The 22,928-nt window shown below is 34.3% G+C and overlaps 1 protein-coding gene across 15 annotated transcripts in view; it reads left to right on the top strand.

Moving 5' to 3' along the window:
- ALG13 (ALG13 UDP-N-acetylglucosaminyltransferase subunit) overlaps positions 1–22,928 on the top strand; it is an 85,863-nt gene that overhangs the window by 4,501 nt on the left and 58,434 nt on the right. For 4 of the 15 annotated variants that reach the window (XM_010346338.3, XM_039464073.2, XM_010346342.3 and 1 more), the window contains exon 4: positions 1,596–22,920. The exons of 9 other annotated variants lie outside the window; for them this stretch is intronic. In XM_010346338.3, the coding sequence (XP_010344640.1) occupies positions 1,596–1,688 (93 nt within the window). In that variant the 3' untranslated portion in view covers positions 1,689–22,920. Of the gene's footprint in view, positions 1–1,595; positions 22,921–22,928 lie in introns of those variants that run through there. 2 more of the 15 variants (XR_012515588.1, XM_010346337.3) reach the window with 2 other exon arrangements.

Raw genomic sequence — 22,928 nt, 5'->3', positions numbered from 1 at the left:
ATTTATGTTTATTGAGAAGCCATTGAAGTATTTTAAGCAGAGAAATTACTTTATAGTAGGAGTATTATTTTCTACAAGTATAAGAATTCAACAGGAACTGATCATCGTAATAGAAGGATGAAGAAAATTGCTGGTTTGTTTTCCATTAGTACTTCATTGAGACTCTAGAAGCTTGCCAAAGGGCCAGGTCAGTAATTCCCAATTGTTTGGCTTTAAGACCTATCCTAGTTTGGTGTTTCAAGAAGTAAATGCCGCATAGAATTACTGTATATCTATGTATGTGTATATACATATATATATATATTACATATTTATATTATAGTAAATTGAAATTAATTTTAAAAAACCTGAGAAGAAACTGGCTAGAGCATAATAAGCTTTTCTTTTAGTTTTACTGCTTCTGTCTCTTAGGTACTCAGTAAATACTTACTCATTTATTAAATATTTATTGAGCACCTTCTATGTGACAGACATTATTCTAGGCACTTGGTATGCATCAGTGAACAAAACAGACAAAAATTCCTGTTCTCATTGAGAGGAGGCAGATTCATTGATTGTTTCAGGAGTAATATTGTTGGTGCCCTTAACACTGTAATGATGGAGAAGAGGGAATGTCAGGGTGGCTGTGTAATACAGAAGCTAGTCTTGAATTATTAGTGAGTCAGGAGAGAAGCTAGATTAAAGAGGAATAAACTTACCTTACTAACTGGTTTATGCAAGTCAATTTTTCCAGATACTTTTGATGAGTATTTTCATCGTAAATGTTAAATCAGCATTGATTTTATGTTAGTATATTAAAAGGAAAACGTTGATTTCCTAAACATATCCTGATTGTTTACTCATGCTGAAAAGGAAGGAAACTGTACAAGTCTCCAAATTATTTTATTTTTTACAATTTTAGATGTCTTTTTTTTATATTAATTTCAAGAAAGTCAAACCCATGAAAGCAGTAAGAATCTATAATTGGTTATATTTTCATTTTAGGTAAATCATTTATTTTCCCCAAACCTAGGCTGGGCGGTGGTATGTTTGTTTTAATTTAAGTGATTGGTTTAAATAAATTTTTGAAGTAATAGTTTTATGTGTGAAACCTTATTTCCAGCAAACATGGTGGTGTAGTGTATTGTTTAATTATATGTGAATTATGATAGTAAATTACTGGCAGAGTTATTTCACAATCTTCATGCCTGGTCTAGTAGTTTCCCCAGCTTATTATCTTGTCTGACAGCTATTACTTTTGGTTTCAGTTTTAAAATTCTGTTTTCATGAATGCATTATGCTTCAGTTTAAATACGCCCATTCTGAGAAGTATTACAAAGCCATGTGAACACATTTTTCATGAACTATTTCTCAGATATTTCAGTTGACATAGGAGATAAGGTATCTGGAGAATTTATATTGACATTTTATACTACTCTTTGTATTGCTTTAATAATCCTACTGTGTATATTTATAATAATATATATAAAAATTCACGTGTAGTTTTTAGAAGCACTACTATATTTTAGGAAGTTAGATTCATTCATCAAGTGGGCAGCAGATGAAGTATGGAATTTTCTCCCATATTACCTAATATTTTTCTTCTTTTGTTTTAGCACGCTTCCTGGGCTGTTACAGTCAATGGACTTATCAACACTGAAATGTTATCCTCCTGGCCAGCCAGAAAAATTTTCTGCATTTTTGGATAAAGTTGTTGGATTACAAAAATAAACACTAAACTCTCAACACTTTTAAAAACAACCCCCAAATTCAACCTATGGAATGTGATTAAATCAAATTAAATACATAATATATATTTAGAGAATAATATAGTTAATAAACTACCTACATCTATAGAACGTATAGGAAATTTTATGGTGTGCACATTTGCATTTTGGTCCAAATCCTAATTGCAGTTTAGTAAACTTACTAGATTTTTTTTCTAATCTTCAGTATGTAGTGAGCATTCACAGGTTTTATCCTAGAATCCCAAGTGGATTTAGAATCATGAAAATGAATGACATTTGAAAACTTTGACAATGATTATAAATATAGTTAGTTTGATGTTCCTTAGAATAAAAAATAAAACAGTAACAACTTTTTAAAAATTTTACTGAGAATCAGCATCTTTAGCTTTATAATCTAAGGAGCCAAATTTAAAAAATGATGGATTATGCTCTGTGAAATAAAAAGTTCAATCATTGCCTAAAAATGATGATCAAGTTAGTTGATCTGTTGTACTTGGAAAAGCTACTTTTATCCTGAAGAACAGAGTGGAGTGGATATGTTCACTATTTTTTTCTAAAACACACATAGAAAGTGATAAAATAATCATGGCTAATGTCAAAACTTTACTGGTTTGAGAAGAATAATCAAAAAGGACTTAAACCAATAGGACTTACTATTGATTTTTAAGGATGCCCTTTCACAGTAGTGATGAAACATTAACTGTAGTGGAAATTTACAATTTATGTGTTTATAAAATTAGTTTTACAAGTGAACAATAAATGATCTGATACATATAATGGCTTAAATACATGGTTTTAAAATTGACATAACTTGAGAAAAATACATTATAAAGTTCTTTCTGACTAGAGTGTATGGTCTGAAGACCTTTACAATAGACTAGATTATCCTTAAATATCTATAGCTCTCTAGTAGAATGTTAAGTTATAGTTTTTCTATCAAAATAAAACATTCACTATAAAGACCTACCTTCCATTCCATCATATTATCCCAAAATGCTAAATGTTCCAAACATTTTACTTGGAATGTATTTTATCATGTTTTTGTAGGCTTATTTTCCTGATTGTGTTTTATTTAGGCTCATATTAAAATAAATGGTTACTAGTGTAGAAGGTGGTGACTGATAAATGCTCTAGGTAGCAGGAGGAAGCCAACTTGGATTAAAATTTTGCTGAGAATAATCTAAAAAGTGAGTAATCTGGTTGAGAATTTATAGCACCATAATCATAATTGTATATCAATGTTATACTCGTGTTTTAGGAAAGATCCTACTCAAATCCAAGGAGAGAATCTTAAGTGTTTTCTGGGCCCTCGTAAATATGTTTTCTCATTTGAGAAAATTGTGACGTAAAGTTTACGTTGATCACTTAGTTTTTATAGTTTATGACATGGAGAATTAAAGAGAAACAAGTGAAATGCAAGGTCTACTCAAATATCAGACAACTAAAAGGCTATGCAGCCCCTAAAGCCTCCAGTATCTACTTTCCCAGAATAATGCATAACCTAGGTTCTATTATTCTATTTAGCAGAAACGAAAGCCACTGTTGTCAGTTGTCTGTGTAGTAATGTCTCTGACTACACTTTGGTGGAATTTTATATCAATTTTGGATTTTTAAATCAAAGGAGGCTTGAGAATTGTTTTGATTTGGGATTATCTAGTCCAATCCCATCATATTCACATTATGCCATTTGCTTACACTAGTAGCTTTTGGCAGAACTGCCCCTAGAAGCAGCTCCGTGATTTCCAGTCTCCTGATCTTTCTACTATAGATAATATATGTTGTAAGCCTTTTGTTTCTTTATGGTTGTTTGCCTAGTATTCATTTTAGTTACTCTAATCCCTTGCAAGGTAGGTTTTGTTTGTTTATAGAAATTGTTTGTTTATTTAGTAGGAATTTCACATTTAACTGGGTTTTCCTTTGGCATATGACAACCTTACCTAGGATCTAGAAATCTGTGATTTCTTGAGTTTTTGGAATTCAGGAATATGCTCTGGGCAGGATTGATAGTAGATTGAATAAATTAAGACTTTAAGACAGAATCATAGACTTTTGGAGTTGGTAGATAATTGAAAGAATAAATCTTTTAAACTGCCAATTTTACAGATAAGGAAACATACTGAATTAATCACCACATTTACATCTTACTAGTCCTAAAGAATGGTAATCAAAATTCTATTTGAAATGTTTGCTCTATTTGTTTGGTTTCATTACATAGCAGAGCTGCAGGTTCGTGATATCAATTAGTAAGCGGAATGAAGTTTGTTTAGCAGTTTCCTATTAGAGGTATTGAGATTTTCAGGGATGAGGAAATGAAAGAGAGTTTAGTATTGGGGAATTTGCACCATGGATAGATTAAGAGGTAGACAGTTAATAGAACATTTATGGGCAGGAGTAGATAAAAAGAGGTGATATTATGGGATGACCTTGGGAATTAAGGATTTTAGATACTTATAATTTGGGAAGAAAGAAAGCTTGAAGGATTTTTTGATAAGATAGCATAACCAAAGAATTTGATGTAGGGTTCTGGAACATTTAAAAGTAGTCACTGTCTGCAAATACCATCAAGTATTTGATTTTGGACACCTTAAAACTCTACTTTGCATTCTTTTAAAGGCAAGTCATATATAGGCACAAAAGACAGTACAAAAAGGTTGTTTGCCACTTTAATAGTTTGAGGAAGTTTTCTAAGACTAAAATCTGGAATGACTAGAAGTAATATAAATCTTCTTCGCCCTTTATTATATAAACAATTCCTCTGATTTGTTCGTAATGTAAAATTTGTAGAGATGACCAAACCCCTGCATATAGTCTGAGAAATGACACCTTTGGACAGATTATTTGAAATCGATTTTTGGGAAAGATTTGGAAAGGGTCATCATGATAGCCATGTGGTGACCAATTTTCTGCTGTACATGTAATAACATTTTTTTGCAGGGGGGACCAAGTCTTGCTCTGTCACCCAGGCTGGCATGCAATGGCATGATCTTCGCTCACTGCAACTTCCACCTCCCAGGTTCAAGTGATTCTCCTGCCTCTGCCTCCCTTGTAGCTGGGATTACAGGCATGTGCCACCACACCCAGCTAATTTTTGTATTTTTAGTAGAGAAGGGGTTTTACCATGTTTGCCAGGCTGGTCTCAAACTCCTGACCTCAGGTGATCCTCCCGCCTTGGCCTCCCAAAGTGCTGGGATTATGGGAGTGAACCACTGCGCCCAGCCATAATACCATATTTTTATAGGGGAGTGGGAAGTTAAAAATAATTTGGGTTAACGCTTCGTGCTTAGTATGTATCAGGTACTATTCAGAGTACTTTACACGTATGTACTCATTTAATCTTTAATCCTATGCAATAATTGTCCATTTTACAAATGACGTAAGAAAAGGTTTGATTCTATTTTAGGGTCCAAGAGATGATGTGGAAATTGTAATTTGAACACTGAATTCCAGTACATTTCCATCCATTATGGGGACAGTAGGACAGAATATCTGAAATCAGAGGATTTTTCTGAGAAATTTAGATTGTATGCTAGCCATAGGCGTATAACCTTTTTGAATTTTTGCTTTGCTACTTAAAAAACACAGTGATGGCTATTCATAGAATCTATATGGAGAAACTTCCAGTTACCACATTGCAAGTTATTTACAGACCGTTTTTTTCCCTTAAATATTTATATTTTAAAGTTTCTTTTTGGTCTTTGCTTTATATCTTTTCTTGGTATTTTCATCATTCCCATAGCTTCTACTACTGTTGACTCCTTTATCTGTATCTCCCAACTCTGATATGGGCTCCTAAGTGATATTTCCAATTGCCTTTGGCCCTGTCTGTTATTTCTGTAAGCACCTCAAACTCAATATGCCCCATACTGAAAAAATACTTCTTTTCATTCTTGTGAGGTGCTTATCTTTATTAATGGTATCACCATTTAGTCATTCTTCTAGCCTTTAACTGTGTCTCCAACCCCTTATATTTAATGGGTTTCCAGGTATTCGCAGCTTTATTTCCTAAGTACCTCAAGCCGATTTATTCATCATTCAGGCTTTTAATATAAATGCATAATGAGAATCTACCTTTTGTATCAGCAGTATCCAAGACATGATTCCTGCTCTGGAGGAACTATATCTTACTCATTCTTGAGTCCTTTGCCTGAAACATAGTAGGCTTTCCGTAAATGATGAATGCATTTCTATAACTTAGTACTCTTTTTTTGATTATCTTGATTAGGATTAGGTATTGTTTTAGGAAACACTCATCTTGCACACATTTATTTCATACTGATTTTGACTTGACAGTAAAGTTTCTGGTACATCTCTTGATCAGAAGATGTAACCCTCATATTGTATAAGTTTGTAGGATCAAGCATGTATAAGAATAGCATCCCAAATATAACAGTGCTAGTTCTATGTAATATCTTAATGGTATTTAAGGGTCTGTCAAATAATGGTACCTGTCAGGGATTTGTGGTAAAACATGATGTTAAAAGTCAGGTATATAAAAAGCAGTATATATAGTGTTTTCTAGAAAAGCTTGCATGGAGAAAGGTTTAGGATATTACGAAATGATTTTTTTCTTTGAGACAGGGTCTCTCGCTCTGTCACCCAGGCTGGAGTGCAGTGGCAAGATCTTGGCTCCTCTGCCTCCCCTGGTCAGGTGACCCTCCCACCTTAGCCTCTGGAATAACTGGGACCACAGGCATGGGCCACTATGCCTGGCTCGTTTTTTTGTGGAGACAAGATTTTGCCACATTGCCCAGGCTGGTCTTGAACTTCTGGGCTCAAGTGATCTGCCTGCCTCAGCCTCCCAAAGTCTTGGGATTATAGGCATGAGCCACAGCACCCAGCCATCAAGTGGTATTTAATTACTTATTACGTGGCTAATTTCCTACGTGAATACTCTATTACAAACCTTATATGTATAGCTTTTAATTTTTTTTTTTTTTTTTTTTTTTTTTTTTTTTTTTTTTTGTAGTTTGGTAAACAAAAGGTTAGACAAACCTGGCTAGGTTCAAACAGGAATGTAGAATACATGTGGCCTTTTTTTTTTTTTTTTTTTTTTGAAGTCTCGCTCTGTTGCCTAGGCTGGAGTGCAGTGGAGTGTGGCTCACTGCAACCTTGGCTTCCCAGGTTCAAGTGATTCAGCCTCCTGAGTAGCTAGGATTACAGGTATCCACCACCACATCTGGCTAACTTTTGAATTTTTAGCAGAGACGGGGTTTCGCCATGTTGGCCAGGCTGGTCTTGAACTTCTGGCCTCAAGTGATCTACCTGCCTCGGCCTTCCAAAGTGCTGGGATTACAGGCATGAGGCACTGTGCCTGTACAGAATACATGCTTCTTATTGTTGATATTGATTCTTGAAAAATATTTTGACAGGCTTTTAATACCATTATATACCATCTATGTTGGCATTTCTATATCTTTATTGTCTTATAAATTTTTTTACCACATCCTGGCCAAAATTACTTATTTTGATAGTAATATCGTAGCTTTGAACATGATTATATTTTGATGGCTGCAGTCCTGTTCTCTGAGGCAGTGGTTCTTAAGCTTCTTTCAGCCATGGAACTCTTTAATTTAAAACTATTGCTTTTCTTCTTTACGTATACGTGATTTTGCACTGACTTTCAGGAAGTTTGGAAGCACCTTGTGACCCCAGGTTAAAAATCCCTAGGTTGAGGCCAACTTCAGTGACTTCATTTCTTGGTCATTGTTCGTTGCTATTTTGATGCGTACTCCTAGACTCATTTATAATTAAACTCTTTTGATTAATTACATTTAAATTTAGTAATTACCAGTTTTTTATAATGTAACACAAATTCAAGACTTTTTTCGTTAAGTTTAAAGCATACCAGACAACACATTTTTGAAACTAACCTTAATATTCTTATACTATTAAGTCAGTATCTGTAACCCATAATATCTTGTGTAGTGTTTTTCCTAATAGATAATAAGAACTAAATGGAATTTTTTATTTGTACTAATTACTTTAGAATATCCTACAATAGACTGGTGAAGAAATCCAGTAAGGCAGTACAATATTGTATTTAATCACAGTTAAGTGTGCTTCTGAAGTACTTGTTTGCAGGACCCTGATAGTCACTGTAGAAATGATGTCTGTGAGGGGGCCAGTAGTACCTCTTTTTAATTGTTCATTTCTCCTTTTCTGCAGCATTACATGCTGGTCGTTTCTCCACTGCCAGTGTGAAGTGAGTGGATAATACATTCCCAAAATTTAGTAGTGAAAAACATTCTTAAATCCTTAGCCTAAATTAGTAGTTTTCTGGATCTCAGTTTTCCTGCTTGTGAATTAATAAAACTAACTTCTCCGTAGGTGATGTCTAAGACATAAACCTAGTTCTGTGGCATGTTTTAAAAATTAAAAATGCTGTTGAAATACTACATTTTCTCTTGGTTAATTTTTGTTTTAAGAAACAGGAGTAAGAGATGTATTCCTAGAATTCACAGAATATAGTCCTAAATGATATGGAAGACAGATTTTTCATTGAATTTTGTATTTAAACACATACTCAGTTTCTAATTGGGGTTATAGTTAGATAGTTTAAGTTTATTTAGAAGTTTAAGTGAATGGGTCTTTCCAGTGCTTCAAAATGTTCTGTTTTTTTTCCTTCCTTCCCTTAATCCCTATCTCTAGACTGATCAAACACTGTAGGTATCTTAAGTCAGAAAACAACCCTCAGTATTTCTGTGCCAGTGTGATATATTTTAAAGCAAATTAGTAGATTCCTTTTTTTTTTTTTTTTTTTTTAAAGAAATCTGTATTGTTATGCTATCAGGTAGAAATGGGGAAGAGAAGAAAATGAAAGCAAGAGGTTCTTGATAATATTTACTTTGTTTTGCATTTCCAAACAAGGATCACTGCTTTGAGAAATCCATTCTTTATCTTACCTTTATTTTCTCCTTCCTAAAACTTAAGGAGGAGGTTGAACAGGGCTGCCAGGCCACGTTTTGTTTTAAAACCATTGTATTCCCTTCCTTCATAAATCTTGCTTTGCTAATTCTACTTGAATATTCACCATGAAAAGTTGACAGGCTCTAGTTTCAGGGTGCTATTAAAATACATTTTTAAAAAACATTACCATTATATTTTCAATAATGAAAGGCCCTAAAAAGAGGTTCTGTAGAGTTATTTCCCTTAATTGGCTTCATGTTATTTGGTACTAAAAATAATTGAAGTTATTTAGGGCTAATTTTTAAAATATTAATTGCCCTTTCAGTAGGTTCTGTTACAAGTTATTACATGTTAATACATGGGTTTGTTATCTTTAAAAATCTAGGTCTGTTTATGTGGTAATGTCAGATTTATTTATTTTTATGTGGGCCAGTCATCTCCACTTTTTGCCAAGATAATAGTCTAACACCCCAAAAGCTATTTTTAATATTGATCACAAATTTGAGCACTTAAAGGAAGGTGTTATCAATATTTTAATATTGATTACAAATTTTACCACCTAAAGTCTGTTATCCAGTATTGAATCACAGAGTAATTCCCTAGACTTGGAAGAGTACTTCGGGATTGTGCAGCCCATCTACTTTATTTCACAGATGAGGAAACAGACTTAGAATAAAGTGGTATAGCCAAGTTCATAATGTTCTTTTCATGATATATTGCCTCTCAGAAACTAAAGTAATAACTCATAGCATTTTGTCATGTACAACTATACCTTGTAAGTCACAGGTAATGTATGCTTTAAAAAAATAATTCCAGACATATACCTCATTTATTTGGTTGAAACGTGGAGTGTTACTTTAGAATTAAAAGAATTAATGTTTATATGTCACATTACAGTTTCCTCATTTGATCAGTGAAGAAATAAATATAGCAATTAAAAGGACAAATTACATTTTCTACCTAAATTTCAGTATAAAAAGTAGTAATTATAAAATTGAAGCCCATCAATTTCATGACAGATAAAATATGTAATTACTTTACTTTTTTTCAATTTGTTTTATTTTAATCTGTACCTAGAGGTACAATGCCTAAAACATCTTTTTTAAAACAATTTTTTTTCCCATTATTCTTGGATGTCAAAGGTAATAATTCCATTAGGGTTGGGGCAACAGGATATGGACCCATATTAGAACTTTGGCTTGAGTTCCAGTAGAATTTAAGTGAAATTGCTCTGGTCCTTAACTTTTTTTTTTTTTTTTAACCAGAGAATAATTACTTGGTGAATATTTTGTCAGATAGCAGCTAACAGCAATCCATATTGAAGCACGAATATGCTAAACACTGAACATACAGTATCTTATGTATTATTCTGACAACCATAGGTTTAAGTCACAGAAAAATTTCTGAGCAGAGTTTCTCAAACTTTGAAACATTAATAAGTGATCTATGGAGGGAAAAAGATGTTTGGTAAAGGCTAGGTAAAAAATATGAAGCATTAACTGTAAGCATTCCTTAGGACCTTTAATGTTGCTAATGGGCACTGTGAATCACAGGGATAGGATTATAGTATGCAAAGTTTGCTGAAATTTTGGCCTTGAAATTCTCTTTTTAGGAAAACTTACTAATAACTTGTGGAACACATTATTCTAGACCAGTGGTTTTCAAAGTGTGTTCCCTGGACCAGCATCATCACCACCTGGGAACTTGTTAGAAATGCGTGTTCTTAGGATTCATCTTAGACCTGCCTCAGAATCTATGGGCAAGAGGCAATCTTTTAACAAGCCCTCCACTTTAAAACCACTGTTCTGGAGGTTTACAGGACTGAAGTAGTTTGCTGTGGAGAAAGCCAATTGGATATTTCAAAGGACAGTATTAAACACCTTGAAGTGTCTTTTTTTTATATGCAAGACAAAGTCTAGCATTGACCCATAGATCTCTTTAAAATAACGTATTGTACTCATCTGTAGAATGGAACCTCAGCTTTACCACTTTTGAGCCTTTGTTCATGTCTTTCCTGCTCTGGTATGTGATTGCTGTTTATGGTAATTGTGCAAACATTGGGAGATTTTGTATAGTTTTAGTTTCAGTACTGTTACTGATTGGATGTGAAAACTTAGGTCTAAGTCTTAAAACTTTGTTTCAGAGCTGTTTCTTCATCTGTAAAATAAAAGGTTCCTTGGAGCTGTAAGATTCCAATTACTTGTTTTCCCAGTTTGTGATGCTATTATTTCTTGCTCACTAACAATAAAATGTTTACATTTATTTTTTAAAATTAAGGCAATACTTGTGAATACTTAAAAATGTTAATTCTACAAGGCTTCCAACAAGAAACAGCAGTTGTATGTCCTACTACTCCTCATCTCTGATCCTGTTTCTTATTGGTGACCATATTACTTTATGTTTTATAAATAATATGTTCAAATTGGTTTTATTTTTTTAAATTTGAGTATCATTTTAGGCTTCCTACACGGAAGAGGAGACTTTCAGAAATTAATATTTTTAATTTACAAGTCACAATTGTGTATACATTTATAGGGTACAATGTGTGTGATGTTTTGCTGTTTGTGTACAATGTGGAATGATTATGTCAAGCTAATATATTCATCACCTCACTTATCTATCTTTTTTATGGCAAGACATTTGAAATTCTTAGTTATTTTGAAAAACACAATATATTATTATTGCCTGTTGAAATTCTGCTGTACAAAAGATCGCAGAACTTACGCCTTCTGTCTATCTGACGCTTTGTACCGTTTGATGAACAACTCCCCATTTTCTCTTTTCCTACTCACCCCTAGCTTCTAGTAACCATCATTCTAACTCTCTACTTCGAGGAGTTCAACTTATTTAGATTCTGCATGTAAATCACACCCTCTTTGTCACTGTGCCTGGCTTATTTCACTTAGCATGTAATGTCTTCTAGGTTCATCTATGTTGTCACAAATGAAAGAGTTTCCTTTTTCTAAATGCTGAATAGTATTCCGTTTTATATATGTACCACATTTTCTTTAGCCACTCATCCCTGATGGACACTTAGGTGGTTTTCCTATCTTGGGTACTGGGAATAATTCTGCAATGAACATGGGAGTGCAGGTATCCTCTGACATCGTGATTTTATTTCCTTTGGTTATATACTCAGAAGTGGAATTACCAGATCATATGGTAGTTCTATTTAATTTTTTGAGGATCTTCCATATTGTTTTCTATAATGGCTGTACTAATTTACATTCCCACCAACAATGTACAATAGTTCCCTTTTCTCTGCAGCCTTGCCAATGCTTGTTATCTTTTTTATCTTTTATAATAAAAGCCATTTTAACAGTTGTAAGGTGATAATCTCATTGTTTTGATTTGCATTTCTCTAATGATTAGTGATGCTGAGCATTTTTTCATGTACTTGTTTGCCATTTTTATGTCTTCTTTTGAGAAATGTTCATTTAGTTCCTTTGCCCATTTTTTAATTTGGTTGTTTTCTTGCTTGTTGAGTTGTTTGATTTCCTTATAGGTTACTTTTTTGGCTTTTAAGTTATTTGATTTCCTTACATATTTTGGATATTAACCTTTTATCAGGTGTATAGTTTGCAGATATTTTCTCAATTTCTGTGGGTTGTATCTTCACTTTGTTAATAGTTTCCTGTGCTGTGCAGTAGCTTTTTAGTTTGGTGCCATTCCATTTGTCTATTTTTGCTTTTGTTACCTGTGCTTTCAGGGTCATATTCAAAGAATCATTGCCCAAAGAAGTGTGGAGCTTTTTCTCTGTGTTCTAATAGTTTTGCAGTTTCAGGTTTTATATTTAAGTTTTTAATCCATTTTGAGTTAATTTTTTAATATGGTATAAGATAAGGATCCAATTTCATTCTTCTGCATGTGGATAGACAGTTTTCCCAACACCATTTATTGACGAGACTGTCCTTTCCCCATTGTGCATTCTTGACAACTTTGTTGAAAATTGATTGACCATGAATATGTAGGTTTCTTTCTGGGCTTTCTATCCTGCTCCTTTGTTCCATATGCTGGTTTTTATACCAGTATAATACTGTTTTGATTACACTCACTTTATATATGATTTGAAACCAGGGAGTGAGATGCTGCCAGCTGTGTTCTTTTTACTGCAGATTATTTTGTCTTTTTGGGGGTCTTCCATGGTTATATATAAATTTAAGGATAGCTTTTCCTATTTCTGCAAAAATGTCATTGAATTTTGATGGAGATTGCATTGAATCCGTCGATCACTTTGGTAGTGTGGACATTTTCACAATGTCCAATCTATAAACATGGGATATTGTTCTGTTTGTTTGTGGGGCTTTTTTTCTGTTTTTTTTTCATGAGTATTTATTATAGTTTTCAGTATGTCAGTTTACTTCATTGGTTACATTTATACCTAAATATTTTGTTGTTGTTGTTGCTGCTGTTGTAAATGGGATTGTCTTAATTTTCTCTTTGGATAATTTAATATATAGAAACACTACTGAATTTTTGTATGTTGATTTTGTATTAGCTTTACTCAATTTTTTTTTTTATCAGTTCTAACCATTTTTTGGTGTAGTCTTTAGGTTTTTCTATATATAAGAGCATGTTATCAGCAAATAAAGATAACTTCTTTTTCTAGTAGGATGCATTTTCTTTCTCTTGCCTAGTTGCTCTGGCTACAATTTGTATATTGAACAGAAGTGGTGGGAGGGAGTATCCTTGTCTTGTCACTCATCTCAGAGGAAAAGCTTTTGATTTTTCACCCTTGAAAATGGTCATAGCTATGGATTTTTGATATGTGGCATTTATGGTACTGAGATACAGTTCCCGTATACCTAATCTGTTGAGAGGTTTCTTTTTTTTTTTCATCATAAAGTGGTGTTGAATCTTGTTACATGCTTTCTCTGCATCTATTTAAATGATCATGATTTTTATTCATCATTCTGTTAATGTGATGTATCACATTTATTGATTTATGCATATTGAACCATCCTTGCAGCCCAGGGATAAATCCCACTCGATCACGGGGAATGAGCCTTTTAATGTATTGTTGAATTTGACTTGCTAGGGTTTTGTTGAGGACTTTTGCATTTATTTTATCAGGGATATTGGTCTGTAAATTTCTATTTTTGTAGTGTCCTTATCTGGCTTTGGTATCAGGGTAATACTGGCCTTGTAAAATGAGTTTAGAAATATTTCTTTTTTGAGAACTTAAGATGGATTGGTATTAGTTCTTCTTTAAATGTTTGATAGAATTCAGCAGTGAAGACATCAGTTCTTGACTTTTTCTTTGGTGGGAGACTTTTATTACTGTTTCAATCTCCTTCCTTATTGGTCTTTTCAGATTTTCTGTTTGTTCATGATTTAGTCTTGGTAGGTTGTATGTGTCTAGGAACTTACCCATTTCTTCTAGACTATCCAGTTTGTTGGCGTATGATTATTCAAAGTAGTTTCTTGTAATTCTTTGTATTTCTGTGATATCAGTTGTAATGTCTCCTGTTTCATTTCTGATTTATTTGCGTTTTCTCTGTTGTTCTCCTAGTTAGTCTAGCTAAGAGTAGGTCAATTCTGTTTATCTTTTTAAGATTAACTCTTAGTTTTGTCTATTATTTTTCTATTTGTAGTCTATTTATGCTCTGATCTTTGTTTTCTTCCTTCTGCTAATTTCAGGCTGTTCTTCTAGTTTCTTGAAGTGTAATGTTAGACTATTTGAGATCTTTCTTCTTTTTTAGTGTAGGCATTTACCACTGTAATTTTCCCTCTTAGAACTGTTTTTGCTGCATCCTGTACGTTTTGTTGTTTCCATTTTCATTTGTCTCAAGTTTTTTGTTTTTGTTTTTGTTTTTGTTTTGTTTTAAATTTACTTTTTGATTTCTTCTGTGACACATTGGCTTGTTCAGAAGCATTTTTTTTCTAATTTCTACATATTTGTGTATTTTTCAAGATTCTTACTGTTACTCATTTCTAGTTCCATGCAATTGTTATCTGAAAAGATACTTCATACGATTTCAGTTCCCTTAAATTTGTTAAGGCTTGTTTTTTAACCTAACATATGTTCTATCCTGGAGAATGATCCATGTGTAGTATTCTGTTCCTGTTGGATGGGATATTCTGTATATGTCTGTTAGGTCCATTTGGTGTAAAGTGTAATTCAAGTCTAATGTTTCCTTATTGATTTTCTATCTAGGTTATCCACTGTTGAAAGAGGGGTAATGAAGTCCCAAAGAGGAGACTTTCTCCTTCTTCTCCCCCATTTTCCTTCCCATCCTCCTAATGTAGTTATCCATTCTGTGAGATTCATTTTCAATGTTGACATTATTATGACTGCTTAAGTACAGTATTATTTACATCTGAGCCATGTAGTGTTCAATGATTTTATTTCCTTTCCCATTAAATTTTGTTTTATCTCATTATTTTGTCATTTTCCCAGTTTTTGATAGAAACATCTCCACACTTTCCAACAGAAGTGTACATCTCTCCTTATTATGTTCAAACACATCAAGTTATCTAAACTTTTACTACATTTTTGAGATATACACAATGGAGTTTTCTGTTCTATTTTCTGAAATGTTTCTTTTTTTTTATTGCATTTTAGGTTTTGGGGTACATGTGAAGAACATGCAAGATTGTTGCATAGGTACACACATGGCAGTGTGATTTGCTGCCTTCCTTCCCCTTACCTATATCTGTCATTTCTCCCCATGCTATCTCATCCCACCTCCCCACCCCCCATCCCTCCCCCATTTCCCCCCAACGGACCCCAGTGTGTAGTGCTCCCCTCCCTGTGTCCATGTGTTCTCATTGTTAAACACCCGCCTATGAGTGAGAATATGCGGTGTTTGATTTTCTGCTCTTGTGTCAGTTTGCTGAGAATGATGGTTTCCAGGTTCATCCATGTCCCCTACAGAGGATATGAACTCATTGTTTTTGATGGCTATGTAATATTCCATGGTGTATATGTACCACATTTTCCCTGTCCAGTCTATCGTCGATGGGCATTTGCGTTGGTTCCAGGTCTTTGCTATTGTAAACAGTGCTGCTATGAACGTTTGTGTGTGTGTCCTTGTAGTAGAATGATTTATAATCCTTTGGATATATACCCAGTAATGGGATTGCTGGGTCAAATGGGATTTCTATTTCTAGGTCCTTAAGGAATCACCACACTGTCTTCCACAATGGTTGAACTAATTGACACTCCCACCAACAGTGTAAAACTGTTCCCATTTCTCCACATCCTCTCCAGCATCTGTTGTCTCCAGATTTTTTAATGATCGCCATTCTAACTGGTGTGAGATGGTATCTCAATGTAGTTTTGATTTGCATTTCTCTAATGACCAGTGATGTTGAGCATTTTTTCATATGTTTGTTGGCCTCCTGTATGTCTTCTTTTGTAAAGTGTCTGTTCATATCTTTCACTCACTTTTGAATGGGCATGTTTGTTTATCTCTTGTAGATCTATTTTAGTTCTTTGTAAATTCTGGATATCAGCCCCTTGTCAGATGGGTAGACTGCAAAAATTTTTTCCCATTCTCTTGGTTGCCGATTCACTCTAATTACTGTTTCTTTTGCTGTGCAGAAACTGTGGAGTTTGGTTAGGTCCCATTTGTCTATTTTGGCTTTTGTTGCCATTGCTTTTGGCGTTTTGGTCATGAAGTCCTTGCCTACGCCTATGTCCTGAATGGTTTTGCCTAGATTTTCTTCTAGGGTTTTTATGGTGTTAGGTCTTATGTTTAAGTCTTTAATCCATCTGGAGTTAATTTTAGTGTAAGGTGTCAGGAAGGGGTCCAGTTTCTGCTTTCTACACATGGCTAGCCAGTTTTCCCAACACCATTTATTAAACAGGGAATCCTTTCCCCATTGCTTGTTTTTTTTTCAGGTTTGTCAAAGATCGGATGGTTGTAGATATGTTGTGTTTCCTCCAAGGCCTCTGTTCTGTTCCATTGGTCTATATCTCTGTTTTGGTACCAGTACCATGCTGTTTTGATTACTGTAGCCTTGTAGTATACTTTGAAGTCCGGTAGTGTGATGCCTCCTGCTTTGTTCTTTTTGCTTAGAATTGAATTGGCTATGCGGGCTCTCTTTTGGATCCATATGAAGTTTAAGGTGTTTTTTTCCAGTTCTGTGAAGAAGGTCATTGGTAGCTTGATGGGAATAGCATTGAATCTGTAAATTACTTTGGGCAGGATGGCCATTTTTACGATGTTGATTCTTCCTAACCATGAACATGGAATGTTTCTCCATCTGTGTCCTCTCTTATTTCATTGAGCAATGGTGTAGTTCTCCTTGAAGAGGTCCTTTATGTTCCTTGTTAGTTGTATTCCTAGGTATTTTATTCTCTTTGTAGCAATTGTGAATGGCAGTTCGTTCTTGATTTGGCTCTCTTTAAGTCTGTTACTGGTGTATAGGAATGCTTGTGATTTTTGCACGTTGATTTTGTATCCTGAGACTTTACTGAAGTTGTTTATCAGTTTCAGGAGATTTTGGGCTGAGACGATGGGGTCTTCTAGATACACAATCATATAATCTGCAAATAGAGACAATTTGATTTTCTCCTTTCCTATTTGAATACCCTTTATTTCTTTTTCTTGCCTGATTGCTCTGGCTAGAACTTCCAGTACTATATTGAGTAGGAGTGGTGAGAGAGGGCATCCTTGTCTAGTTCCAGATTTCAAAGGGAATGCTTCTAGTTTTTGCCCATTCAGTATGATATTGGCTGTTGGTTTGTCGTAAATAGCTTTTATTGTTTTGAGATACATTCCGTCAGTACCTAGTTTATTGCGGGTTTTTAGCATAAAGGGTTGTTGAATTTTGTCAAAGGCCTTCTCTGCATCAATTGAGATAATCATGTGGTTTTTGTCTTTGGTTCTGTTTATGTGGTGAATTACGTTTATGGGCTTGTGTATGTTGAACCAGCCTTGCATCCCCAGGATGAATCCTACTTGATCATGGTGGATAAGCTTTTTGATGTGCTGTTGCAATCAGTTTGTCAGTATTTTATTGAAGATTTTTGCATCTATGTTCATCATGGATATTGTCCTGAAGTTTTCTTGTTGAGTCTCTGCCGGGTTTTGGTATCAGGATGATGTTTGTCTCATAAAATGATTTGGGAAGGATTCCCTCTTTTTGGATTATCTGGAATAGTTTCAGAACGAATGGTCCCAGCTCCTCTTTGTATGTCTGGTAGAATTCGGCTGTGAACCCATCTGGACCTGGGCTTTTCTTGGGTGGTAGGCTCTTCCTACTGAGTGTCTGTCTTTCCGCGATTTTCCCTTCATCCTTATTCTGTAATTTCTCTTTCCTTTTCTCTTGTGTTGAATCTCCTATTTCCAAGATTGCTCCCTTTCATCCCTCGACTTTACAAAAAAATTATTTTGGTTTCATATATCTTCAGTAGCATTCTGAGAAAGGGTGGCTATATTTTTGAATTTTTTTTTTTTTTTTTTTTTTTTTTTTCTGAAAACACCTTGTTTTACTCTTCCATCTGATAGCTTGGTATAGAAATAAAGGTTGGAAATAACTTCCTTTCTAATCTGGAGCTTCATTGTTTTCTGAATGCTAGTTTTTCTTTTGAGAAGTATATTGGTGTTCTTATTTATGATCTTTTCTGTATAAACTGCTTTTCTTCTCTGAAAGCTTTAGGATCTTCTCTTTATCCACTGACTTCGGAAACTTTATTGTTATAGGGCTAATGATCTTTTTTGCTTTTATTGTTGTGGCTACTTCATGGGCCCTTTCAATCTCAATATGGATACTCATGTTCTACAGTGCTAGAACTTTTTTATATTGTTGTCATAGTCATCATCATCATCATCTTCATTTCTTACCCTCTGCTTTCTCCATCTCAGTTTGGGCTTCCTGTTGGTTAGATGTTAGCTTTCCGAGAGTGATAATCTAATTTTCTTATTTTTTTCTTTCCAATCTTGTTGACTCTTCTTTGAGCTCTTCAACTCTGTTATATTTCTTCTCCTTTTTGTTTTATTTACTGTTAAATTTAAATACAGTAAAATTAGCCGTTTTCTTATATAGTTCTATAGTTTTGACAAATACATAATCATGTAACCATTGCCACAGTTGAGATACAGAACAATTCCACTGCCCTCATTTATCCTTCCTCTTTGTAGTCAATCCTTCTCTTCAACCCTATCTTATGGCAAAAACTAATCTGTTTTCCCTTCCTATGGTTTGGCCTTTTTCAGTATGTCATATAAATGCAGGCATACAGTGTGTGGCCTTTTGAACCTTGTCTTTTGTCACTTCTCAGACACATTTGAGATACATGTTTTTTTATGTATCAATATTTTTAAATTTTCTATTCCTGGGAAGTGTTCTATTGTTTGAATGTACCACAGTTTTTGTCCAGCTGAAAAATGTTTAGATTGTTTCCAGTTTTCAGAGCTTATGATGAAGCTACTATAAACACTTACATAGAGGTTTTTGTGTTACCATTTCTCTTGTGTGGATATCTAGAAGTGGATTGCTTGATCATATGGTAATTCTGTTTAATTTTGTAAGAAACAGCTAAACCTGTTTTCCACAGTGGTTGCACTACTTTACGTTCCCACTAGCAACATATGATAGTTCCAGTTGTTCTGCATCCTTTTCAACACTTGGTATTATCAGGTTAAAGAAAATTATTTTAGTTATTCTAAGATGTATGTCATGGTATCCCATTAAAGATAGACAAATGGACAATAAGCAGATGAAAAGATGCTTAATATCGTTAGCCACTGGGGAAATGAAAATCAAAACCACAGTGAGCTACCACTTCACACCCACTAGGATGACTGTAATCAGAAGATGGAAAATAACAAGTATTGATAAGGTGTAGAGAAAATGGAACCCTCATACACTATTGGTAAGAATGTAAAACGGTACAGTTGCTGTGAGTAACAGTTTGACAGCTTCTCACATGGTTAAGCCTAGAGTTATCCTATGATCTAGTAACTCCACTCCTAGGTGTATACCTAAGAAAATTGAAAACTTATGTCCAAACAAAAACTTATATGTGAATATTTATGGAAATATTATTTATAATAGCCCCAAAGTGGAAACAACCCAAATTTCTATCAACTAATGAATGGATAAACAAATTTTGGTTTATACAGTGGATTGAAATATGTAGTGATGCACCATGCTACAACATGAGTGGACTTTGAAAACCTTATGCTAAGTAAAAGAAGTGAGTCACACGAGACCACATATTTTAAGATCCCACTTATTTGAAATATTCAGAATAGGGAAATCTCCAGATTCAGGAAGTAGATTAGTGGTTGTCTGGGGTTGGTGGGGATAAGGGGATTAGAAGTTGACAGCTACAGGATGCAGGATGTCGATTTGGGAGTAAAGAGAATGTTCTAAAGTTGATTATGTATGGTTCAGGATGCACAACTCTGAATATACAAAAAAAAATCCAATTGTCTACTTTAAGTGGGAAAATTATATGGTATGAGACACATCTGAAAGCTGTTAAATTTATCAGTTTTAAGAGTACAATTTAATTTTTAGTGAATATACAGAATTATGCACATATCACCACAAAATGGTTTTAGAAGATTTTTATTACTCCAAAGAGATTCTTTGTGTTTATTTGTAGTCAGTGGCTATTCCCACTCCAGCCCTGGGCAGTCGCTAATCTGCTTTCTGTATCTAGATTTGCCCTTTTGGCATATTTCTTGTAAATGGAATCATATTACTTTTGGAATCATACAGTTTTTGCATCCAGCAGCTTAGGACCAGTTTCTCCAATCTTTGCTAATGCTAGTTATTGTCTGTATTATTTATTATAGCTATTCTGGTGGGTTTGTAATGATGTCTTATTGTGGTTCTAATTTTTATTTTCCTAGAGATCAGTGATTTTGAATATCTTTTCTGTGCTCATTAGCCATTGTTATATCTTTAATGAAATGTGTATACAAATATTTTGTCAATGTAAGAAATCGGATTTTTTTTTATTGTTGTCTTTTCAGAGTTCTTTATATATTTTGTTACAAAGTTTTTTCTGGTTAGATATGTGATGTAAAAATATCTTCTCCCAGTCTATGGCTTGTATTTCATTCTTCTAACAATGTCATTTACAGAGCAAAAGTTTTTAGTTTTGATAAAATCCAGTTAGTCAATTCTCTTTCTTTTATGATGTATCAGAGAGCTCATTGCCCAACTTTGGATCTTAAAGATTTCTCCTATGTTTTCTTTTTAAAAATATTGAAGTTTTGTTTTACATTTGTATCTGTGTTCCCCTTTGAGTTAATTATAGTACCTGGTGTGAGGTATAGGTTGGGGATCTTTTTTTGCATGTGGATGGTCAATTGTTCTGGCACCATTTGATTAAAATGCTATCTTTTCTCTACTGAAATGATCTTGCACCTTTGTCAGAAATCAATTGACCATATTTGTGTGGGTCTACTTCTGTGTGCTACCCTGTGTATTACTTTTCTTTTGCTCTATATCTTTTTGTCTTCCTGTCCCTGTTTGTTTTTTTTTTTTTCAGTTTTCTCCTATTACTTTTCTGATTCTCTCCCTCCCTCTCCTGATTTTCCCTTCCCCCATTCCCTTCCTCAAAATGAAGCATTTAGATTGCATTGTTTTTTATACCATACTTAATTTTCATTTAAAAAGCTGTAGATGTGAAGCATTTGTGTTTTTCTTTACAGGTACAATATACTGGAAACAAACATTTTTAAATTGTAACCTTTAATTAGTTTTTCTCATGGAATTAGAGGGCATAATGAAAGGTGGTAATCCCTCTTCCCAAACAGTATGTTTCAGAACTTTTGTGAAAGGCATCACTTTTCTAAGGTTTTTTTAAAAAAGAAATTAGTGGCTGGACATGGTGGCTCATGCCTGTAATCCCAGCACTTTGAGAAGCTAAGATGGGAGGATAGCTTTAACTCAGGAATTTGAGACCAGCTGGACAATGTGGCAAGACCCTGTCTTTACAGAAAATACAAAAATCATCCGGGTGTGGTGGTGTGCACCTCTATTTCTAGCTACTTGGGAGGCTGAGAAGGGAGGATTGTTTGATCCGAAGAGGTTGAGGCTGCAGTCAGCTGTGTTCACACCACTGCACTTATACTTCAGCCTGGGTGACAGAATGAGACCTTTTTTTTTAAAAAAAAAAAAAAGAAATTAGTTACAGTAATTTCAAATTGGCTAAGGAAGTCAAGATGCCATGTCAACCATTATTTAATTCCTAAATTATAAAATATTGCTGCTTTTCCTAGAAGGGGCAGTCATGATTACTACTGGCTCCACAGATACAAAAAAAAAAATTTTTTTTTTGAAGCAGCTTAATGTGTGCCTTCTGCAAAGCCAGCTTTTGACCTATTTTTTTAATACTTAAAAAAAAAAAGTAAGGAATTGGATTTTTGCATTTTAATAAAAATGAAAGACACTAGATAGTATAGATAATGGAAACAAATAATACAAGTGATTGGGCCTGCCTTTGGCACTTAATATTTTCTTTGGTTTTTGAATAATCCAGAGTAATGTTTTTGGAGAAGTACCCTAGTAAAACATTGAAACACATTTCTCATTGTCCAACTCATCTCATACTGTACCATAATATTTTAAATGTAGTCTATTAGAAAGTTTGTGGATATTTTCAGGCTGCTTCCATTTAAATTATTTACATTTTTAAAGAAACACATTTTCTTTGCATTTTTCCTTTTTATTGGTGCCATATAATACTTCGGAGGCATTAGTCAAGAACTGTATAAGGGTTCACCAGCATGGCTACTAAGATTTAGTTTTTGTGATCCTGGCAGAGAATATTATCTAGAATTAAATGAGAACATTACTTCAACCCTATATCTTAAATATTCAGGCAATTGCTTTGGCAGTTAGCTTGAACTGTGCCCTCTGCCACTATAGATTAAGGGAAGTTCCTTCTCCTTTTTTGTATGTGTATTAAAAAGATATTAATGAAAATGCTCACTGGTTAACTAGGTTCGTGAAGATTCTGTCCCTTCATGTTTCCCTGAAACTATGAAAGGAGCTGGGAATTTGGGCAGAGACTATAGTTGAAAATTTAGCTAGAGATCTTAACGCAATGTAACAAACCAGGCTGCATCCTACACACCTGAGCCTTATTGTAGTCCCTTTTCAGCCTCGTGCAGCAGTTGCCCTGAGTTAAGCTGCAAAGTCAGTTTCCTTCTAGTCCCAAAGCTCAGCTGCTTATGCATACTTTTCTCAACCTTGGGCTGATTGGGTTAATCCTACTCTTCCCCAAGGAGGTAACTCTAAGCACCTTCTCCCTCCCTCCCATGTCTCCTCCTCAGTTCAGTTCCCTATTCCTAGGAGGATTGGCTTTTCCTCTTCTTTTCACAG

This window comes from Saimiri boliviensis, chromosome X (assembly GCF_048565385.1).
Source record: "Saimiri boliviensis isolate mSaiBol1 chromosome X, mSaiBol1.pri, whole genome shotgun sequence".
Classification (NCBI taxonomy): Eukaryota; Metazoa; Chordata; class Mammalia; order Primates; family Cebidae; genus Saimiri; species Saimiri boliviensis.
Note: the sequence above shows the minus strand (reverse complement) of the source record. Positions and strands in the feature narration are given on the sequence as shown.